This window comes from Notothenia coriiceps, unplaced genomic scaffold (assembly GCF_000735185.1).
Source record: "Notothenia coriiceps isolate Sejong01 unplaced genomic scaffold, NC01 NC01_scaffold00030215, whole genome shotgun sequence".
NCBI classification, from domain to species: Eukaryota; Metazoa; Chordata; class Actinopteri; order Perciformes; family Nototheniidae; genus Notothenia; species Notothenia coriiceps.
In genome coordinates, this window is record NW_011362916.1 from 598,092 (window position 1) to 618,488 (window position 20,397).

The following is a 20,397-nucleotide window of genomic DNA, read 5'->3' on the forward strand; positions in this document are numbered from 1 at the left end:
TTTTAACATTATACTCAAAGGGCCAGTAAATATCACCCCGAGGCCGGATTTGGCCCGCGGGCCGCCAATTGATTAGCCCTGCTATAGTCCCTCACTGGCCATTTGCAGTTTCTAACAAAAGATAGGGATCCTTTCCAGACGGAGACACGGCAGAGGACGGTTACCATGGCGTCTCTCCTGTCACAGCATTTCCTCCTCAGAACAGTTATGGTAACTGTCCCAGTTAAATTAACCTTATTGAGATTATACAAGATAAGAAGTGCTACATTGTCCCAGAGAGGTCTTTAATTCAAAACAATAGATGTGACAGAAATGTTAAAACTGATTTTGATTATTCCGGCAGGGCTGTATGACATGATGGGGAAGACTTGGGAATAGACCTCCACACCCTGTCAACAAATGTACTGATATATATGCACTAAGTAAACCTGGAATAATCTCACATTTGAATACCTCTCGTAATAAAAATGGGATCATTTTTAGACGCGTCATGATGCCCTTAAACTGTCATTAGTAGAATATTGGAGGTTTCAAAACAGAATGTGCTGAGAGAACAGAAACACTCTTATGCTGCCTGCCGTGTAACTTTCCCACACACTCAGGAACTGCCTGTTACAATGCTGAGTGTTCCTGTTGGCAGCTGAGCAGCTCCACTGCAGCAGAGTGGTGAATGGATAACAGCCCCCTCTCACTCTGTTCTGCAGTCAGATCTGAGACTAGGAAGTCATGGAGTCGTCATTTAGGCTTTTTATGGAGGTGCCCACTTTGCCTCAACATGGCTCATCTACATCTACTTCAGCTAGTGACATTTGGCTGAACGACTTTCAACAACCCCCACTGTGCGGCACTGTAGGCTCTCTGTTGTGCGTGTTTAGATGGAGGAACAATAACACACCAAATGATCTTGTTCACAGTGAAGCGAGCGATGCTGCAGTGTGTTGCATAAAGCCTTAAATCTCAAAAACAAGTCCTGCATATTTCACTAGCTTATGAAAACAGCTGTGATTGCGTTACAGAGCCCTGAGGCTGCTGTAGGTGGTTTCTCTTTGCTGATTGTCGAACTGCAGTGACAAATCATTTGAGTCTAGAGAGAAGCTTCTGGGTTCTGAAGGGCTGATTAAAAAGCCTGATGTTACCGTTTGTTTCTGAAAAGTGTTTGGAACACGGCCAAAGTCTGCTGTAAAGTATCTCAATGTGACAACATTAGCTACAGTCAGCTGGTTATCCATGGGACAAGACACATTAATCAAACTAAATTAAGTGCTGGAATTTAAAGTGCCCTGCCAATAGCTTAAGGCACATGCAAAGTTGTTAATGAGCAATTGATTCAAGGAACTCACTGAGCCTAATCAGCACTAAAGGGAATGGTTTCCAACACTCCATCACTTGCCTCCAGGTTTTCCCAAAGCATCATTGAAATTGATGAAGCTGTTTTGACCTTTCTACGTGTTAGATATAACAACCAGGAACACATGCACACAAACCTGTCATCGATGCTGTTCTGGTAGTAGATGTGGAGCAGCTTGTCTTTGATCCAGGAAATCTGTTTGGAGGCCTCCCTCCCGCCCTCTCCCTGCAGCGAGTACTTCTTGTAGATGGATGCCAGGCCCATCATGGCCTCCTTACGTACACGCCACTGATGGAGCATAGGAAAAGAAAAAAGATAGATATTAGCACTTATGGTTGTATGAGAATTTGACGAGACGTTACAATGGATTTTTCCCACCCAAGAATGCCATTTTTAAACACTGATATATGATAAAAGTTCCCCAGTAAGAAAATGAGTAGCGGGTAGGCTACATTGTTTGACAACTTCCTAAAGAAACTAGAAACAAAGCCTTTAAAAGTAAAACCTACATTGCACTTTTTGTATGATAATGTGTTAGTAGATGTTTTAGTTGTCATTATTCAGGTTCTGTATCAGACAAGGAAATCTTTAGGCTCAACAGAAAAAAGACTAAATTGACTTTGTTATAAATATCTGATACGTTTTTTTTAGTGGTGCACGATAATTATCGGTCTGATATTAGGAATTATGACGTCATCCCGATAAACCCGATAAAAGTATTAATAGCCCCGATAATATACAATATATTTTATGTGTAAAAAAAGAAAAGAAAAAATACTGCGGTGTGGGTGGATTGGGATGAGGGGCGCTTGTTTTTCACTCGGCTCCTCCCGTTTTGCCAGTACTGTGGTATTAGTGGTTTAGGAGGAGGGGAGTTTTTCACAAATCCAGCGCTCCCTAACTCATGCCTGGCTGTGACGTAAATGGTGTGCGGCCGTGAAGCCAGGACAGTAAACAAACATGTCGTCGGTAGTATGGGACTATTTCAAAGTTAGATAGTTCGCTTGCTATTTGTATTAACAAATGCAATGCAGAAGTTCCACGAGGAGGGAAAAAGGCAACGAGCTATAATACTTCCAACCTGATTAGTCACCTGAAACATCGCCATCGCTACGATGGTGTGTTAAAAGCGTACGAAGACGCCTGCGCTGCTAAACTAACGGCGAATCCAAAGCCAGCTGCAAAGGCACCGGGGCTTTTACCTATCGACGAGGCTTTTGAAAAGACGACCCCAGGGCGAAAACGAGGAAAAAACTACAGGTGCATTTAATATATATATATATTATATTATTATCGGTTATCGGTATCGGTCTTGAGAAGCAGGAAGTTATCGGTATCGGTTTCAAAAAACCAATATCGTGCATCCCTAGTTTTTTCAACAAACTTTTGTTGACATATTGCCCAGGCCTACAAACAACAAACTGATAAACAATGAGAACATGCAGTCCAAAGTCCAAACGTAGAAAACAACTCACCCTCTTGTCCAACGTCCTCTCCTTTACAAAATTAAGTAATGCATCGTTTACTAGAGACAAGTCTTTCTTGGCAGCAGTTACTATAGAGACGATGACATCATGGCGGATGGCCTCCTCTGGGTCATGTGATCTAACCCTCAGGAATTCTGGGAAAGAAAACGGGGGGGAAATGAGTTGGAAGTGAAAGAACGTGACGTCTCTAACACATAGAAAACACCCAGCAATGGCTTCTATTTTTAAAAATAACACACTAATTAGCTTTTAACCTATTATTAAAAGTGTCAATGTGTTGAGGTATTACCGGAACATAGTGGCAAAATGACCACGATGAAACATTTTAAACAAATTCACTTTCAGCTGATTTACCTGTGAGGTCTTTGGCCAGGTCTGGGTGGTTCATGAGACAATGACTGGCAAACTTAACACACTCCAGTCTGATGGGCACATGGATGTCGTTAAACCTTTTGAGGAAATAAATTCATGTTAATATCAGGAACTCCACAAGGCAAAAACACAAATAACCCAGCAGGGATTTGCTGCATATCCACACGGTGTATCTCAGGATGCAAAACACAAGTGACTATAATGTACACAAATCATAGGCTGGGAAGAAAATCTCTCCCAAAAGCTTCTCTACAACCGAGTATAGCAAAAAGTAATTTCTAAAATGACCTAGAAATGTGTGGTTTTCATGTTTACCACTTAATACTAGGGCTGCAACAAACGACTAATTTGATAATCGATTAATGAAACGATTAATCGACTATTATGCCTTGCACAATTTCTCAAGCGCTCTTATTTAGCCATCAACTTTTAGATTTAGCTTGAGGTTGTTTTAGGCATGTGGAAACTAACAATGAAGACAATAAAGATGAATACTTGATTCAAAAATACATATATTATTAAATTAACTAAACACATTTTGAACAAAATTAACATTGCTTTTTATTTAAATTAAATAAATAATATTTCACATCAAAAGAAACAACAGTGTTTTAACAAATCGTATTAAATAATGTGATGACAGAACTGTAAACAGAATAGCTGAAACTTTAACAAAATAAATAACTCAGTTAATCTAATCATTAACCCATGTTTGTATAATGTAGTTAACTCCGTGTTTTGCTGCTAGCATACATAGTACTAGGGATGCCAGCGATTATTCGAATATTCGTTACAGTCTCCATAATCGAAAATTCTTTTTTAAAATTCGATTTTATTTATATATATTTTTATTATTATTTATGTTTTTCATTTTTTTCCTGGCTTAGTTTCAACCAAAATATAGACTAATGCTAGTAATAGTATTAATAATTGTAAATGGCCATTGGTCACACCACCAGTTTGTTTTACTGTAAACTGCGCCTGCGCTGCTACACACCGAGCCCGCCCCCCCACCCCCCTCTCCGTCACACGTGCGATTGATTTATTGGCGATATACAGAACAGTGAGAACAACACAACTAAAGATGAACAAAGCGGTGCGTTCAAAGAAGAGTTTCTCGTGGAGCGATTAATATTCGCAAGGGCTGTCCGATTTTCGAATTTGATCATGGTCAGTTTCTGGCATCCCTACATAATACCTGGCGTGGAAACGTTACTCGAGGACGGAGCTACAGAGCTACTAGAAAGACAGTCGAACCCGGTGCATTTCTCCGTCTGGATGTGGAGCACTTTTGCTAAATGTTTAGACAAATTGCTCGTGTTACCGCCCTTACATGCTAAACTCTTATTGCACTTTTGGCAACGAGCATTGTCCACATCGAGACGGGTAAAGTTTAACCACACCTCGGAGCGCGTTCTCTCCGCCATCTCCTCCGTGTGTTGCTGCATGTAGCAGGCGCGTGTGTGTAAACTGCCTCGCCCCCTCCCACACAGACGGGGGAGAGATCTCGTCTGATCAAAAATACATCATAGACGCATTTGTTTGTCTTTTTGCATGTTAGAAACGAGTTGGCGACACTAAGACTGCGATATAATATTTTTGTAGCAATAATGTATGACATATTTTTTAAATGTCTCCAGTACCGATAAAAAGACCAATAACGTTGGAGTTTAACGGCGCGTAAAACACACGTGATGACGTCACCAACGAATCGACGACTGAATTAGTTGGCAACTAATTTGCTAATTGATTTTAATCGATTAAGTCGATTAGTTGTTGCACCCCTACTTAATACCCTTGTTGTAATTCGTCAAAGATTTTAATAATGACTTGTGTGAAACTCAAATAACCAGTTGAACCCTGTTTTGTCCGAATGAGTAAGCCAAACACATCAAACATTGAAAATGAAAATGAACCCTTTTGATCATACTTCAAATACAGTTTTTATCAGACGTTAAGCATCTGTATATGTAAAAGCCATATTTCTGAAACCCACCTGCCCAGGTAACACTGCCACAGCGGTTTGTTCTGTGCGGCCAGCTCAGAGTCCTTGGCTCCAAACATCTTAGCCAGCAGCTTCACCACCTGCAGCCTCTCGTCATTATCATTACTCTGCAGACACACACACAGAGGGATGATGCAGAGTTTGGCTGTTTCCAATGGGCATGCAGGCCAAGTCATTTACATTGACCACATTCAAAACACTCCCATAACACAAAGGCGGCAGTTTCTAGAGAATCAATCTTGTTTTAGAACATCGGAGACAATGAGACGTTAAGACGACAACAAGGAAGAGACACGGTGTGAATGAGAGAGGACGAAAGAGGAAAAGCAGTGAGGATGGATAGACATGAAAAACGTGAAGGTGAGACAATGAATGATTGAAGCTGAGAGACAGAGTGTGCAGTCTGTGGGGGAGATTTTATCGCAGCTATTATTTTGAGGAGAGGCAGTGATCTACACTCCCTCTGAACGGTTAATGAGCGTTATCCATCAGCGGGAGGCCTGAGACGCTGCAGAGGCAACATTATGCTGACTGCATTATCTTTCAAATATGAATCAACAAACCTGCAGAGAAAGTGAACATGTGCAATTCTGTTGGTCCAATATTAACAAAAGCTTTGCTGATACTTCTACCTTTATGGCTGCTATTATCACAACTAAATCTAATGATAACAATAACCATAATAAAAAGGTGTTTATCAGTCAAAATCCTAATGGATGCGTTAAGGTGTTGCATAAAATAACTATATTAACAACATGAAAGGGTCTTCATTTAGACCCACAAAGCAAAATAACAAACAGCAATAAACATTGAAAGTCTGAGAACCACAAAGCACTTTGGGGCTTTATTTGTTTAAAGTGGACCTATCATGCTAGGCAATAGAATAGCTCTCAGATATATACAAATATATAAAAAACATGTCTATGAAGTGTTTTGCTCAAAATACCAAACAGATCACCCATTCTATCCATGCCTCATATCCCTCTATTTCACTTCCTGTTTCAAAAGTGCTGATTTGGGGTAGAAAGCTTAAAAAAAAAGAAAAAGATGAATAAAAAAGGAGGGGGCTGAGCTCATGCGGGACCCGGCAGCTACTGTCTAAACTAAAAACTGCCGTGATGAAACGCCATATCATGGATTATCAAGGATTATTTCTGAAACAGTATGGAGCTCAAAGGCTTCCTCTCTTGCCGGTTACACCACAAGATGAGTTTGTTTTTATTTCCTGCTTCTTCACACACATGCTTTCCAGTACAGGTTAACTCTGAGTGTTAGCGACCATATTACGTCCAAAACAGTCGGGCATTGTTTCTGATAGCAACGTTTCTGATAGGGCCGTGGGTGTAAAGCCAGCCTACATTTCAGATATTACGTCATATCGGACGCAAATCTGGATCAGCTCCGTTGTAGCCCCGTTTTTAGAGATTTGGGTACGAGGAAAAGAGAGAGGGTTTTATTTTCTGACGCTGCGTGAGTTCCCTGACACACCGGGGACACATACTTATGTATAAAAGACATTAAAAAAAGTGCATTTTGCATGATAGGTCCCCTTTAACTGACGGAGTGTTTTTCTTTACCTTGAGCTTGAACTCGAGCTGCGGCAGCACTGAGAGCAGCAGATGGCTGTCGATGTTGTAAAGCTCCAAGATAAGGTCGAAAACATGCTCGGACAGATCGCTGACCGAGGTCTTTCCCAACATCAGCACCTGGTTGAAGAACTGATGAAGAGGAGAGAGAGGGAGGATTCATGGTTACTGATAACACACAAGGAAAAAAGAAAGCCCACAGGGTCCTGAAACTCAAGCTGTGACTATTCTGACATGAAGCTCCTTTAAGGCGTTCTTAAGGATGTGTTTATATCTCTGCATTAAAACAAATGTAGAGGCAGATACTCAAGATTATATAAGCTGTCAGGATAAAATAAGGATGTGGAACAAAGATGGTAAGGTGATTTATTTATATTGTGGTCTTTGGGAAGAAGAACACACTGCTCACAGGTGAGATACAGAATATTATCGCTAGTGATTCACTGTTGAGCTCGAGCACACCTCCAGTAGAATCAGTCAAAATCTGAATTGACATCACTGCAGCTGCAGGTTTGCAACGCGAGCCTCAGCACAAATATTTAGAAGCATCAATGTTTTATGTCCAACAGCTGATTTTTATGTCCAACGCATCATTTGCCCAGACACAATCCTCTCACAGTGCCAAGGTATTTTTTATCATGGCTGGCCCAGGGTCAAACACGCTGGCAGTGCTCGTTTCATGCTCTTCCAATTAGACGACGTGAAACAAACTGAAGCTACAGCGTCCACTGTTTCACCCGTACAACTCGCACATCTCTATCAAGCATCATTTCTGAATTTGATCACTATATTGAACATGACTGCAGGGTGTTGGGTACAGAAAATACATCCAGCCATAGATATATCAGTGTAAAGATTATAAAAATAAACAAGAGTGTGTCAAAGATCTTACATTGGTGATGTAAGGCTCGATAGCCTGAGCAGTCCTCTTCAGCAGAGCTTTGGCCAGGTCATATGCTTGTTTATTTAAATTCTAGACAGAAAGACAACAAGTGGTGAATAAAACATCAGCAGGGTAGATAACATGATCAGACAGATGAGAGAAACTATACACAATGTGAAAAAGTCCATCATTTTGTGGTATAAACTCAAAAGAATCCCATTAGCTTGCTTGTACCAGACAGGTGTTTCAGCACAAACTCCTGAGCTGCGTTACCACCTACCGCCTGCAGGGGGCTCATTGAATTACAGGGAATGGAAAACGATACGCTCACAACTCAGTTCAGAGTGTCAGGTACTGAGATGCTCTTTTTATCAACATTTATTGTGTGACAATGCGTGTATACATGGATATATGTTGCTTTTTGTTTGATTGAGTACATGTGTATCTAAACATGGAGCAGATACCTTGTGAGCTGGCACCAGGTTGACCAACACAGTGTCCAACAGCTCCTGCGACACGGTGTCTCCCTCGCAGATGATGGAGCTCATCAGGTCCACCATATGCATGTGCACTTTCTGGTTGTGGCCGTTGCTAGGGAAACAAGGCAAGAGATTGTCCAAGGTCAAGATTGGCTTCATTGCATGACTTTCAAATATAATATTCCACAATCCTATTCAGGAAGAAACTGAAATAGAGTGGCTTTAGTGAAGTGTCAGATATTTCTCTGTGGTTTTCAGCGTTCACATTTGCTCTGCTGACAGCAGGCGTTTTGTAGGTTTCATGTGTTTCCTTTGCTGCATCTCATCTTGAAAACAAACTGTCCTCACACAAACAGACTGCGAAGCACTGATAACACAGAGAGTGGGTGTACTGGTTTATAATGATCTGCATTACAGCAGGAAGGCAATTATTACCTAGATTTGTATCTCAGAGACTGCTTTCCTCAACACCGCCAGGCATTACTAGTCTCATTACCTCCTGTTTACTCTGTCATACACCCCCTCCCACCCCCAAACATATTAGGACTGCATTCCCCTACATCTTCTGGCTCACTGCAAACATTTTAAGCAGAGCTGTATATATATATCTATATAATCAAAAAAAGCCTTGTGTTGGCACAACTTTGACACAAACACAAGCACAATGTTGCTCCAATGGCAAAGAGCCAAGCTCTGTACTGCAGAATTCAGCCCTCAAGGTTGTGCTCAGCAGAGTGAAATTGAGAGCAGAGTAAAGAGGGGAGAGGAGGGCAATCAAAGGGAAACAACCGGACGGGTAATTTGCTGTTTCATTATTTTGCAGTAGAGACACATTTAAGGTTCCAGATGGTGCTGTAAGGGCTCATCTCTGAGTTTAAGGACTACCGGAGCAAATAAGGAGGGAATGTGAAACCCAAATACTAACAATCCAGCTGAGATGGGCTTTTATAAAAACGACTTACTTGATGACCTGGAAGAGTGTTCTGTAAAGCTGGGTGAAAATCTCATTGCTGTCTTCGAGCTCAAAGCAGATGTTGTAGGACTTCACCCATGCTATGTTCTGAACAAAAAGAGAGGAGGCAATGCAATGTTAGTGACAAGGCAATTCACAATTCACATGCAAACTATTAAGGAGAAAGAAGAACAGGCTCATTTCCTTTAAGTCATTTTTTGCTTTGTTTTTGGTATCAACCGACTTGTGAGAGAAATATCTGTCTCTTTAGCTCCTAAATGCCTGATTTGATGTTCACCGGCTAGCCGCTGACTGTGTTTAAAGCAACAGATTCAGGTAATGCAACTCCTAAGTTAGCATTCATTATGCTGTCGGTTTTCAAGTAGTATAATGCTACCTTGTTTAGTTTCCAATAAGCTTTATATTTAGACAACTTATTAAATAAACCCCTTCATGGCTAATTATTTTTGATTTCTCTGGTGTTGCAAAAAATACATAATTAAACCTGCCAGTCCCAAAATTGCTCCTGAATGTCCAAGTATAACCCTTTTATAAAACTTTTTAAATGACAAAAGATATATTTATTTTCACCAGGGGGCAAAACTCTCATTAAAGGAACCAGAGCAAATAAAAAAACACACCATTAAGCATGAAAACCCAAACCATTCTTAAAAGAATAATAAAAAGACTGAGACACTTAGGCTTGTACTTTTTTAGGATGCATACAATATTTATTATTATCTATTTTAAGTCATTCCTACTGAGAGTGTGCACGGCGTGTCACTGCTTCCTGATTTATGGCTCTACACTCGCCCTCAGCATCATTTATTTACGATACAGTTACATAAGGTCTTGAATAAACACATGAATTATTAAATGTATTCAGAAGACCAAAGGTCAAATATTTTGCTAAATTCACAGATTATCTAAACAACTAGCAATGCTTATTTGGAAAAATTAACAAGTCATATACTCCAGCACAAGTTGTCACGTTAATCTTATGGGTAGGGATGCACCAAAAATTATCGGCCGAAAATGGTTAAAAAGCTTTCAAAAGGTCCTTTACAGACATGTTTAAGACATAAAGCTACTCGCAGCTATTTTTTAAATGTTCCACCTTTATTCTCCATGTAGATCGTCAGCATCTGTTTGAGTGGCTACCACCCTAAATAGTTTACTCTTTAAAATCCAACAAACAAAGTGATTGAGATCATTGCATTTTAATTAGTTATACCAAGAGATACTTTTTTAAAAGCACTATGGGTGATTCTAAAAGGATACAGACTAGATAAGGAGCATCAATACTGCATTGGAAAATGTGCATTGTCCTAGGGAGGGACAGGAAGTATATGTATATATGTATTATGATGTATTTGTTGTAAATGTGTATCTACACGCTTTACGTGTATGTAGGCGTGTGCGTGAGAGAATAATTGGGGGGGGGGGGGGGGGGTTTTATAAAAATGTTTATAAAAATCTGAAATGACACAACAACAAAAAAATCCTGCATTGGACTCGTAGCCCGACCACTGATCCACACACACCGTCACATACCTCAAGCAGGTAGAAGTATCTGTTGAACTGAGCGCTTTTCGTGTCCTCCAGTCCTTTGAGCTGCCTGGTGATGAACATGAAAATGTCCTGGAGACAACAAAGAAACATGTATTTGGTTACTGAATGCTGATTAGTGCCTGTCAAATAAACAGGTTGTGTTTAGAAGCTCAATAAAAAGGTGTTTCAAGTTTCCAGCCAAATGCTGATCAAATTTCAGGCCAACTTCCAAGTTGGCAAATAAAAATACAAATCTACTGGTCAGTAAGGTTAAGGTGGATACTCCAGAGAAAATGCAACAGGAAAACATAATTCAAACAGTGAGAGACTAATCCTAGTGGATCCTGATTCGCTGGAGCTAAATGTTCATAGTCTTGCCTTTAGTTTATCGGGGGAGGTGTAGGGCGCCTCGGGGGCGTAGATCCTGAATATGTCTGCCAGGCAGCAGGCTACCAGCAGACGCACGTCCTTGTCAGGATGCTTGAGGAAGAAGTCTGAGGCCAGGTGGAGGGCCAGGTTCAGGTACAGCTCCTTCTCTTCCTCAGAGTCCTGGTCCATGTCCATGAAGGTCTTCACAACCATCTAGAAGAGCGTGGGGGGGGGAGGCTGGAGGTTAGTGGCTGGGTTGGATAACTAGCTAGATTAGTTTTCGACTAACTTAAGTTTGCAATAAATAGGTTTTATGTCCCTCCTATAATTAAATGTGTTCATTTGCACCAAATAATACATCTTTTAATAATGCATGAGCTGTCGTAACCTAATACATTCGGACAAGTTAAACATAGAAGAGACAGTAAAACTTTTAAAATCTTTGAAATGTAAAAACATAAATATTACTACAATATTTAACAACAAAATCCTGTTCTAAAAACATGAAAGCCAATATGTCAATAATACTTAGATACGCCTGAGAATCCCCTGATCTGAGCACACAGTAAACAGAGGCGCCGGCTGCTGCAGACACTGACCTTGAGCCTACGGACCATTTCCTCTTTGGAGATTTTATCAGAGATCTCCTTGACCCCCGGGGGGTAGGTCACCTTCCCATCTGTGACTCGAGCTTTAGAGTGAGCCATCTCTTTAGCTCTCACTGCCTGGGGAGAGAGAAAGCAACATTTGTAAAGAATTAGAGGAGAGACAGAAAGAAGGTTAGACGGAGAACAAAGAGAAAGGGACTAAAAACAATAAACCTTGAAGAATTGCTGAGCCTCAACCGAATAACAAAAAGTAAGAAGGCGGCACATTGCCTACTATTTTGAACCCGAGGCAAACCTTTTTAATACTTCAAGGCTGCGACAGAAAGCTGCAATAGAGACTCGTGAAATATTCAGCGAGGTATTCACAGCACACTAATAGCTTTCTACAAGCTGAATCAGGGATGAAATTGCTGTATCCAGAGACCAGGCTGACTTTTCACCGGAGCTGCTGCTACCATTGTGTTCAACATTTCAGGGCAGCGGCTGAAGCCTGTCACGGATCACACCAAATTCATATTTAGGACATTCACAAGACGCAAAATCAGCTATGACTTTCAATGAAGTAAATCACTAATGGGTAAATCAGCCATGTTGCACTTTACGCTGCTCTTTGGCAACAATACCAAACTGACCCCTCACTCTCTTGCCAGTAGCTCTCTTCCATTAAAGATATTAAAGAGGCAGCAATGTGTCCATTAGGGCTGAACGATTCATCGATTTTAAATTGAAATTTGAAATGATGCGATTTTTCTTTAACATTTTTGTTCTTCTTGTGTGTAAGTCATCCACACCAATCAGAAGTGCTGCGCTCCACATGTACCAGCCATTGATAACCAATCAGAAGTGGCCCATGATAGAAGGTGATAGACAGATTCGGAGTGATCTTGGATGCCAATTTGACTTTTGAAAGCCATATTAGAAGCATGACTAGAAAGCTGAAATATAACATTTTCAAATGTAAACATATTAGGAACTCATTAACCATAGAAGCATCGAAAACCTTTTTGCATGCCATGATACTATCACATTTTCACTACTGTATAACCTGCTGGTCCCAAGCAACTATAAGACTGCTATGAGACCACCTGAGGTTCTTTATAAACAAGCCTTAAAAGTTATGGATAGAAAGTCATTAAAACACCATCATTGCAATATACTGTCCATATACAAACTTTTCAGTTTTGATAGTCTTGTTCTACTTTCCCGAGTTCAATTGGCATTCAGAATCATTCACAATTCTACAACAACACCGTTGAGGGGCTTTTTTCAGCTTCGCCGTGAGCAGAGTTGCAGAAACTCCAGATCTGCATTAAATNGCATCAAAAGTTGAGCAATGTTCAACTTTTGATGCTCCCAATGCTTGCAAAGCTGGCATCAGCCAATCAAATCCCGTTCATGCAAATCCCGCCAGTGCAAGCGCTAGCCAATCAAACCGCGTGTACTGTATGCAGATACCGCTGCGGTCTTTTCCAAATGTCCCGGTCCTTTACGACTGCTCTCTGTTCACCTACCGGGACCTAAACCGGAGGAACCAGGCATGGAGGGAGGTGGCAGAGACAGTTGGTGAAACTGGTAGGTTTTCACCTGTTTGGGGAGTTTATATCCAGTTTACTTCGTTTTAACATTGAATGGACAGGCTTTGTATGCCAGGGGCGGGCGGGAGATTCCTGGGAGATTCCTGATTGGTTGTTGGTCGCCTTGGGCGCGTGAAATCGCCAAGCTTCAGACACGCCCAGCATCAAGATTTTTCAAGATTTTTTTCATGCCTGTGTGTGGACGGGCCGAAAGTCATACCAGGAATGAAATATAAAATGTTTTTTAAAGAGAGAGAGGGAGGGATAGCTGATTGTAATCGAGCATGTTTCTGTGTGTGTGTGTGTGTGTGTGTGTGTGTGTGTGTGTGTGTGTGTGTGTGTGTGTGTGTGTGTGTGTGTGTGTGTGTGTGTGTGTGTGTGTGTATCCCTTGTTTTGATGAAAATAAAAGAACCATATTATGACAAAATGGCTCCATAATATGATAACAGATGATGACTGTTGGCGACCTAATTTTTTTGTTTTTCAGAGTTTTAGACAGTGTGTTCTGCTTTTGTGTGTGTGTGTTTGATGTGGGTCCCACTGGGCAGCAGGGCCTGCTGCCTGTCAGGGTGAGTGGCCTTATCTTCCCCAAACATTTACTTAACCCTTTGTCTTACAGGACCCAGGACAATGAGACAGGCATGAGGAATCCCAGCATGCAATCACACACACACACAAACACACACACACGCACGCACGCACGCACACATACAGAGGGCCTGTTTTTGATACCGTCCCTCCCTGATTACATAAGCTTGTCTGCACCCTGCCCTGCACACCTTATATCATTCTTCACTTTTTATGATATAATGATTACATTCTATGCTGTATCTTACCGTATGTGCTCTTTATAACATGCAGTGTGTAAAACTAAAGTCATACATGAAAATAGTTCCCTATGACCTCATGGATAAATATAGTTTTCTGTAGGATTTCTGCTATATGTTTTATGAATAGTTATTTAACTACCTATTCAAAAATAAATAAGTGGAGAGACATTACAAATGACAAAGGAAACGAGAGGTCATTTGGTGACAATAAATCATGGGCAATGGGAAAACACACTTAAGTAAATGAGAAGGGTATTTTGGAATGATGCTTTTTTGATGGATTATGGGGCCCAAGCCCGACTGAAAAAGTTTATGTTGACATGCATTTGTTTAAGCTATTATTCTACTATAAGTGGATTCTACTTATAGTAGAAAAATTAGAAGTAACAAAAAAAGTTGTCTACCTTGCAAAACCTTCACTCTCTGTCCTGATCTATAATCTATAATAATGTTTGATTTGGTTTTGAAGCAAATTCAGTTATAAGGAGGGATTTAAGTGTTACACACTCCTGGGTTGGGATTGTGCCACTCACTTCATTAAAGTTAGAAACATGGCTCAACCACATCAACACATCTCCTTGTTACTTTCCTTGAACATGTTGCTGGTGAAGTCCTTCTGTTTCAGGGATGTTATGGCGCATTTCCACAACAAGGCCTCACTCGGTATGGCTAGGCCTCGTTAGGACTGGCTCACTTTATGGCGCATTCCCATTACAGTTTAGGAACTGGGGTAGTATCATAGGGGTAGGGATGGGTATCGTTAAGGTTTTAACGGTACTTCTACTTTTATCGATACCGCTTATCGGTCCGGTCTTTTAACGGTACTCTTATCGGTTCTTTTGGAGAAAAAAATAAGGTAAACTAACTAAACAAATTGTGAACAAAACTAACATTGCTTTTTATTTAAATTAAATAAATAATATTTCACATCAAAAGAAACAACAATGTTGTAACAAATCTGATGACAGAACTGTAAACAGAATAGCTGAAACTTTAACAAAATAAATAACTCAGTTACATCTAATCATTAACCCATGTTTGTATAATTGAGTTAACTCCGTGTGTTGCTGCTAGCATACATAATACCTGACGTGGAAACGTTACTCGTGGACGGGGCTACAGAGCTACTAGAAAGACAGTCGAAACCAGTGCATTTCTCCGTCTGGATGTGGTGCACTTTTGCTAAATGTTAAGACAAATTGCTCGTGTTACCGCCCTTACATGCTAAACTCTTATTGCACTCTTGGTAACGAGCATTGTCCACATCGAGACGGGTAAAGTTTAACCACACTTCAGAGCACGTTCTCTCCGCCATCTCCTTCGTGTGTGTGTGTGTGTGTGTGTGTGTGTGTGTGTGTGTGTGTGTGTGTGTGTGTGTGTGTGTGTGTGTGTGTGTGTGTGTGTGTGTGTGTGTGTGTGTGTGTTGCTGCATGTAGCAGCTGCACGTGTGTAAACTGCCCCGCCCCCTCGCAAGCAGGCGGGGGAGAGAGATCTCTCGCCTGGATTGGAAAGATCGAAAATACTAAAAANATACCTCATTCACACCAACGCAACTCCGGTTCAAGCTCCGTGCTAGAGCTTTTCAGGTTCAGAACCGGTTCTTCGGTTTAGCTCCGGCTCTTTTCACACTGCCCAGAGTCCCACTGGTGCTGCATCATTGCGTCATCGTTTGCGTCATGACGTAACCGTTTGCGTGCCTGCTTCATAAAGCCAAACCACGCGGAAACCCCTCACAGCTCACACCGACAACAACAACAATGGCCGATTGTGCTCCAGCTTCCTCTGTACCTCTTCGGAAGACCAGATTCCCAGTAGGTAGCTGGTCTCTTCAGTGGACCACTGCTGCTTGTTAAGTTTCTCCATCGTTGTGTACAAACTGGATAAAATGCGGGCTTTTTGTTGTTGTTCAGGAGTTGATCCCGCCCCTGCCCCTGCCCCCGCCTCGACGTAAGCGTGACGTATGTGGTGCTTTTGCTCTAGCCGGACAATTTTTTGGTGCTTGAAACGAACCGGATTCCGGAGCTAAGAGGCTGCTCCGCTGCGGTGTGAACAGGAAAACCCGGTGCTTTTCAAGCTCCAGCTCCGAACGGGCCCTGAAACACCGTTGGTGTGAATGAGGTAACAGTCAAAGCAGACTGGGCTCTGGTTTCAGACAGAGGGTCAAAAGAGGTGCTGCAGCACAGGCAGTATGAGAAAAATAAAGAGCTTTTGAACATTAAAGCGTGGAGACATGTCCCCATAGAGACACTACATACAAATATGAACCTGAACATTTGCATTATATGTGTCTTTAAATTCAACTTCCTCCTGGGTTCTTATCATGAACATTTAAAATACGTTTGATGTAGTTTTGTTTTTACTGCTTTGCCAACTATACACTACGAGTGACATGGCAAAGGAAATGTGGTCCTCGTTTCTACAACTATATTCAGAATGAAATGGAAAACCCACCATCTTCACCAAGAGTGATGGCTCCGTTTATATTTACATTTATGAGCGTGCATATGATTGTAATGCACAGATAATTGAGGGGGGGGTCTGCTGCTGTGGTCGGACCCTCCCTCTGCAGGGCGAGGCCGTGGGGGGGGTGGTGGTTTGGTGGTTTGGGGTGTGAGGAGGGTCTTCGGGGGTCGGGGGGGACAGGGAGAGGCCTCTTGTGGTGGTCGAGGGTCTATTTTAATATATTTATAGTCTCAGCTCCACAAGATGTTCAAACAAGAGAGAGAGGAGAATACGTGATGAAGGAATTAAGCATTTGAGTCTTCACTCTGTCTTATGTAGATATTTTTATTATTCCTGCAACTTCCTTACAACATTTTCTATATTGCACTACTTCATGTCTTTTCCATTTTATGTCGTATCATGCATGATTTGTATTTCCAAAACTCTGCTGGAGCTATTGTGCATATGAATCTCATATTGAATCTTTGGTGGTGGAAGGAAACTACAGATAGTACATTTTCAAGTACTGTAAACTGAATTTGCACTAAACTTGTTTTTTTCCATTTTATGTAACTATATACTTATTTTTCTCAGAGGTAACTCTTTTACTCCTGAAACTGAAGAATGAAGTGTTCCTTTATGCGTATAATGCTCCTCCTTCTTACGATAAATAAAGTGTTGAAAAGCATGAAAATGTATCGTCACCCAGCTGAAAACAGGGCCGTTGTTCTGAGATACTCATGAAAGCTCTTCAGATTTAAAAATATATACAAATGTCTTAAAAATAGCGACTTTTAGTGACTTCAGTGCAGTTTTTAGAGACTTAGGTGCAGTTTGAGAAACTTTAGCGCATATTTTAGCGACTTTGTTGCAGTTTTTAGAGATTTCAGTGCGTTAGTGACTTCAGTGCAGTTTTCAGCAATAGTGCAGTTTTTTGTTTTTTTTCAGTGCGGTTTCAGCAGTTTCATTGCATGTTTGTCTTTCTCCAGGCCTGGAAACCTCTTTTGTTCTCAAGTCTTCTGCCTCCGGCCCCTCGATGCCGGTCTTCAGTGCCTCTGGTTTGAGGTTTTGGAGACGAACAGGAGCAGGAGGGAAGAAGGGGACGTTTGGTTTGAGATCAAAGTGCGGTTTGGGTGGGTGGGGTCAGCCCGTTGGTGGTGGGGGGGGTTACCTCAGCACATGGCCTGTAATTGTGGGCTCGTGCTAGCAGAGAAAGGAGGCTCTGTGATGATGCCCTTTGATTCATAGAGAGAAAAGTCAGATGAGGAGAAAAGAGAGGAAAGTGAGGTTCTGATAAAACAACTCAGAAACTTTATTTTACTTCTCGTAGAGATCTTAACGTTTTGACCCACTCTCATTATTCACTAAAACACATTATTTTATACACCGTAAATTCTTAGATATAGAATTAAACTCCAGTTGAATTCTACATCAAAAGGCCACATATTCAAACATGAATCAGATATTACTGCAGATCTGCATCAAGCTAGCTAGCTAACGTATTTTCAAATGTACTGCACTTTGTTTTATCACAATGAACGTTCGCACATATTTCATTGTGTTATAATGCTTATTTAATTTGATTAAGCATTGGTCTTTATATCTATTTGGCCCCCCCAAAAAGAATGAATAGATTAAATGATAGCATTAGGCACATGTATGTATATTTTCTTTACTTTAAATATTTATTGTTGTGCTTTTAAAGAGGCCCTATTCTGCTTTTTGGGGTTTTCCCTCTCCTGTAGGTTTGTGTGCATGTAAATGGTTTGCAAAGGCTAAAATCCCTGTGTTCGCTAGAGGGAGTTTCTCTCCGACAACCTCGCTTTTAACTTTCCCGCTTTTATTTTTGATTAGAATACAATGGGTTTACATGGTGTAACTGACTGTTTTCAATTGAGCAGGTCTGCACAGCTCACTCTCAGTTCCTCCTTGGATGAATTTGGGTCTTATTTGCATATCCAGCCCTCAAACAGCTGCAGCGTGCAGGTAAATGTGCAGGAGGAAGGGTTTTGGGGTTGTGGGGGTGGGGTGGTTTCCCCGAGGCGACCCTGCTCTCAGGTTTTTGGCCCCTGCAGCATTGTGGGAAAGACCCAACGACTGGGATTTGCATAATGAAAATCCCAGTCAGAGAAACAGAAACTTTAACTTCCTCTGTGACAGTTTCTCTGTTTGACTGAAGAGTTGTCACACGTGAGTCTCTGCAGGATTTACTTGTTCAACACGTGGCTGCAGTGCTGGTGGTCTTATTGGAGCTTGTTTCATCTTTAATAAACCAATAAAGGGGTTTAATGACTCTGTGTGTGTGTGCTGTAGTGGGATCCAATAAAGATCTAAAAGTGAGACCTGCTTCATGACCAGGTTTAGGGATTACGTAATCAGGATACAGAAAAAGATACTAATCAGATTACAGTAACTCTTCAAAAGAGTGTGGATTACTAGCAGGATTACAGTGTTAGTAAAAAAACAAAAAAAGACCATCTAGTGTTTTTTGTAAAAGGATCAGATGTTATCTATTCTCTGTATGACGGTGATTCAAAACGAAACGAGTCTCCTGCGGCTAAAGTGTGATTGAATCAAAGAGACCTGTGTGTGTGTGTGTGTGTGTGTGTGTGTGTGTGTGTGTGTGTGTGTGTGTGTGTGTGTGTGTGTGTGTGTGTGTGTGTGTGTAATAAAGGTAAATTCAGTAACAGTACACATGAGAGTTCACACTCAGTAAATGGTGCATTTTAAAGTTCGTAAATTGTCAAAAAAACCACAATAAAAGATAATAGGAAAGATATTATATAATCAAAACTAATTACGGGAGAAAATATTTGAAAAATGTATGAAACTATACAAATCTAAATTAGACTATAGACGTTAGACTGTTTTAAAACGATTGAAAAATAATACAGATTGTTATGATAGAAAACATATACTATAATCAAAACAGATTATTGAAAAGAAACAGGCGTTTTAAAACTTCTATTAAAAGCAATAACATTTTTATAAAATGAAGAAATATCATGTAAACTGTTAATTGCAAAAGTACAAGAAAATATATAAAAAGGATCATGAGAATAAAATAAAAGTATAGTATAAAATAAAATATTTTATTGTTATTCAACATTAAAAAAAGTCTTATCTAATCTTAGTTTAACTTTATGACATCAAATAAAAGTAATGAAGATAAAGATAATAACAACATTATAGTCTTTAGTTACAGAGCCCGAAATTGGGTTACAATGGGCTTTAGAACATAACAGACAAGTCGTAAATCTTTAGAAAATAGATATAAAAGAAGCTTTTAAAAACACTCGTTTTTACGGTTTGAGTAGGAAAGGAAACATGTAATAAAGGAAGTTAAATTGTGTCCCTGAGGCCGGATAGGTGAGCTCAGGTGAGATCAATGAGCCATAGACGTGAATATGAAAGCAGGAAACGTCGACGTTAATGTCCCGTGATAATGTGGCGCTACAGATAATGCTAACGCTAGCTGAGCCTCCTGCAGTGAAACTAATAAGTTACAGCAGGGACCTCCTAACTAACAACCACCCCCCCATCAGAAACACTGCCTGCTGAGCCCCTGATCAGAGGCTCTCTGTGTGTTAACATAAACACAAAAAACAACATTATTGTCATGTTTATTTCCTAAAGGAAGATGAGTGCGTCAGGAAAGAGTCTAGAAAGAAGACAGAAGGAAGACAAGGAGGTGAAGACAGGTGATATACATGTTAGAGATTATAGGGGGAGTTAAATAAACCTCTAATGGAATACATGGAGGTAAATGCAGATAAAACATACCTGTTAGAGAATGATGGAAAAACACTGTGATCTGCACGGGTCACAATGACGTTAAAGACATGTTTTACTGTTCAAACAGCAATAATGTAATGGTATATAACTTTCAATGCACTGCTAGTACTATTCA

General features: G+C 40.7%; 1 protein-coding gene across 2 annotated transcripts in view; it reads right to left on the minus strand.

Moving 5' to 3' along the window:
- Positions 1–11,754, minus strand: part of pds5b (PDS5 cohesin associated factor B) — a 464,227-nt gene extending 452,473 nt beyond the window's left edge. For both annotated transcript variants that reach the window (XM_010787290.1, XM_010787289.1), the window contains exons 1-11: positions 11,632–11,754; positions 11,042–11,245; positions 10,667–10,753; positions 9,123–9,220; positions 8,146–8,272; positions 7,691–7,771; positions 6,790–6,930; positions 5,204–5,319; positions 3,190–3,284; positions 2,824–2,969; positions 1,485–1,636 (exon numbers count right to left, since the gene is read on the minus strand). In XM_010787290.1, coding sequence (XP_010785592.1) covers positions 1,485–1,636; positions 2,824–2,969; positions 3,190–3,284; positions 5,204–5,319; positions 6,790–6,930; positions 7,691–7,771; positions 8,146–8,272; positions 9,123–9,220; positions 10,667–10,753; positions 11,042–11,245; positions 11,632–11,739 — 1,355 coding nt within the window. In that variant the 5' untranslated portion in view covers positions 11,740–11,754. The remainder of the gene's footprint in view (positions 1–1,484; positions 1,637–2,823; positions 2,970–3,189; positions 3,285–5,203; positions 5,320–6,789; positions 6,931–7,690; positions 7,772–8,145; positions 8,273–9,122; positions 9,221–10,666; positions 10,754–11,041; positions 11,246–11,631) is intronic.
- Positions 11,755–20,397: the final 8,643 nt, after the last annotated feature.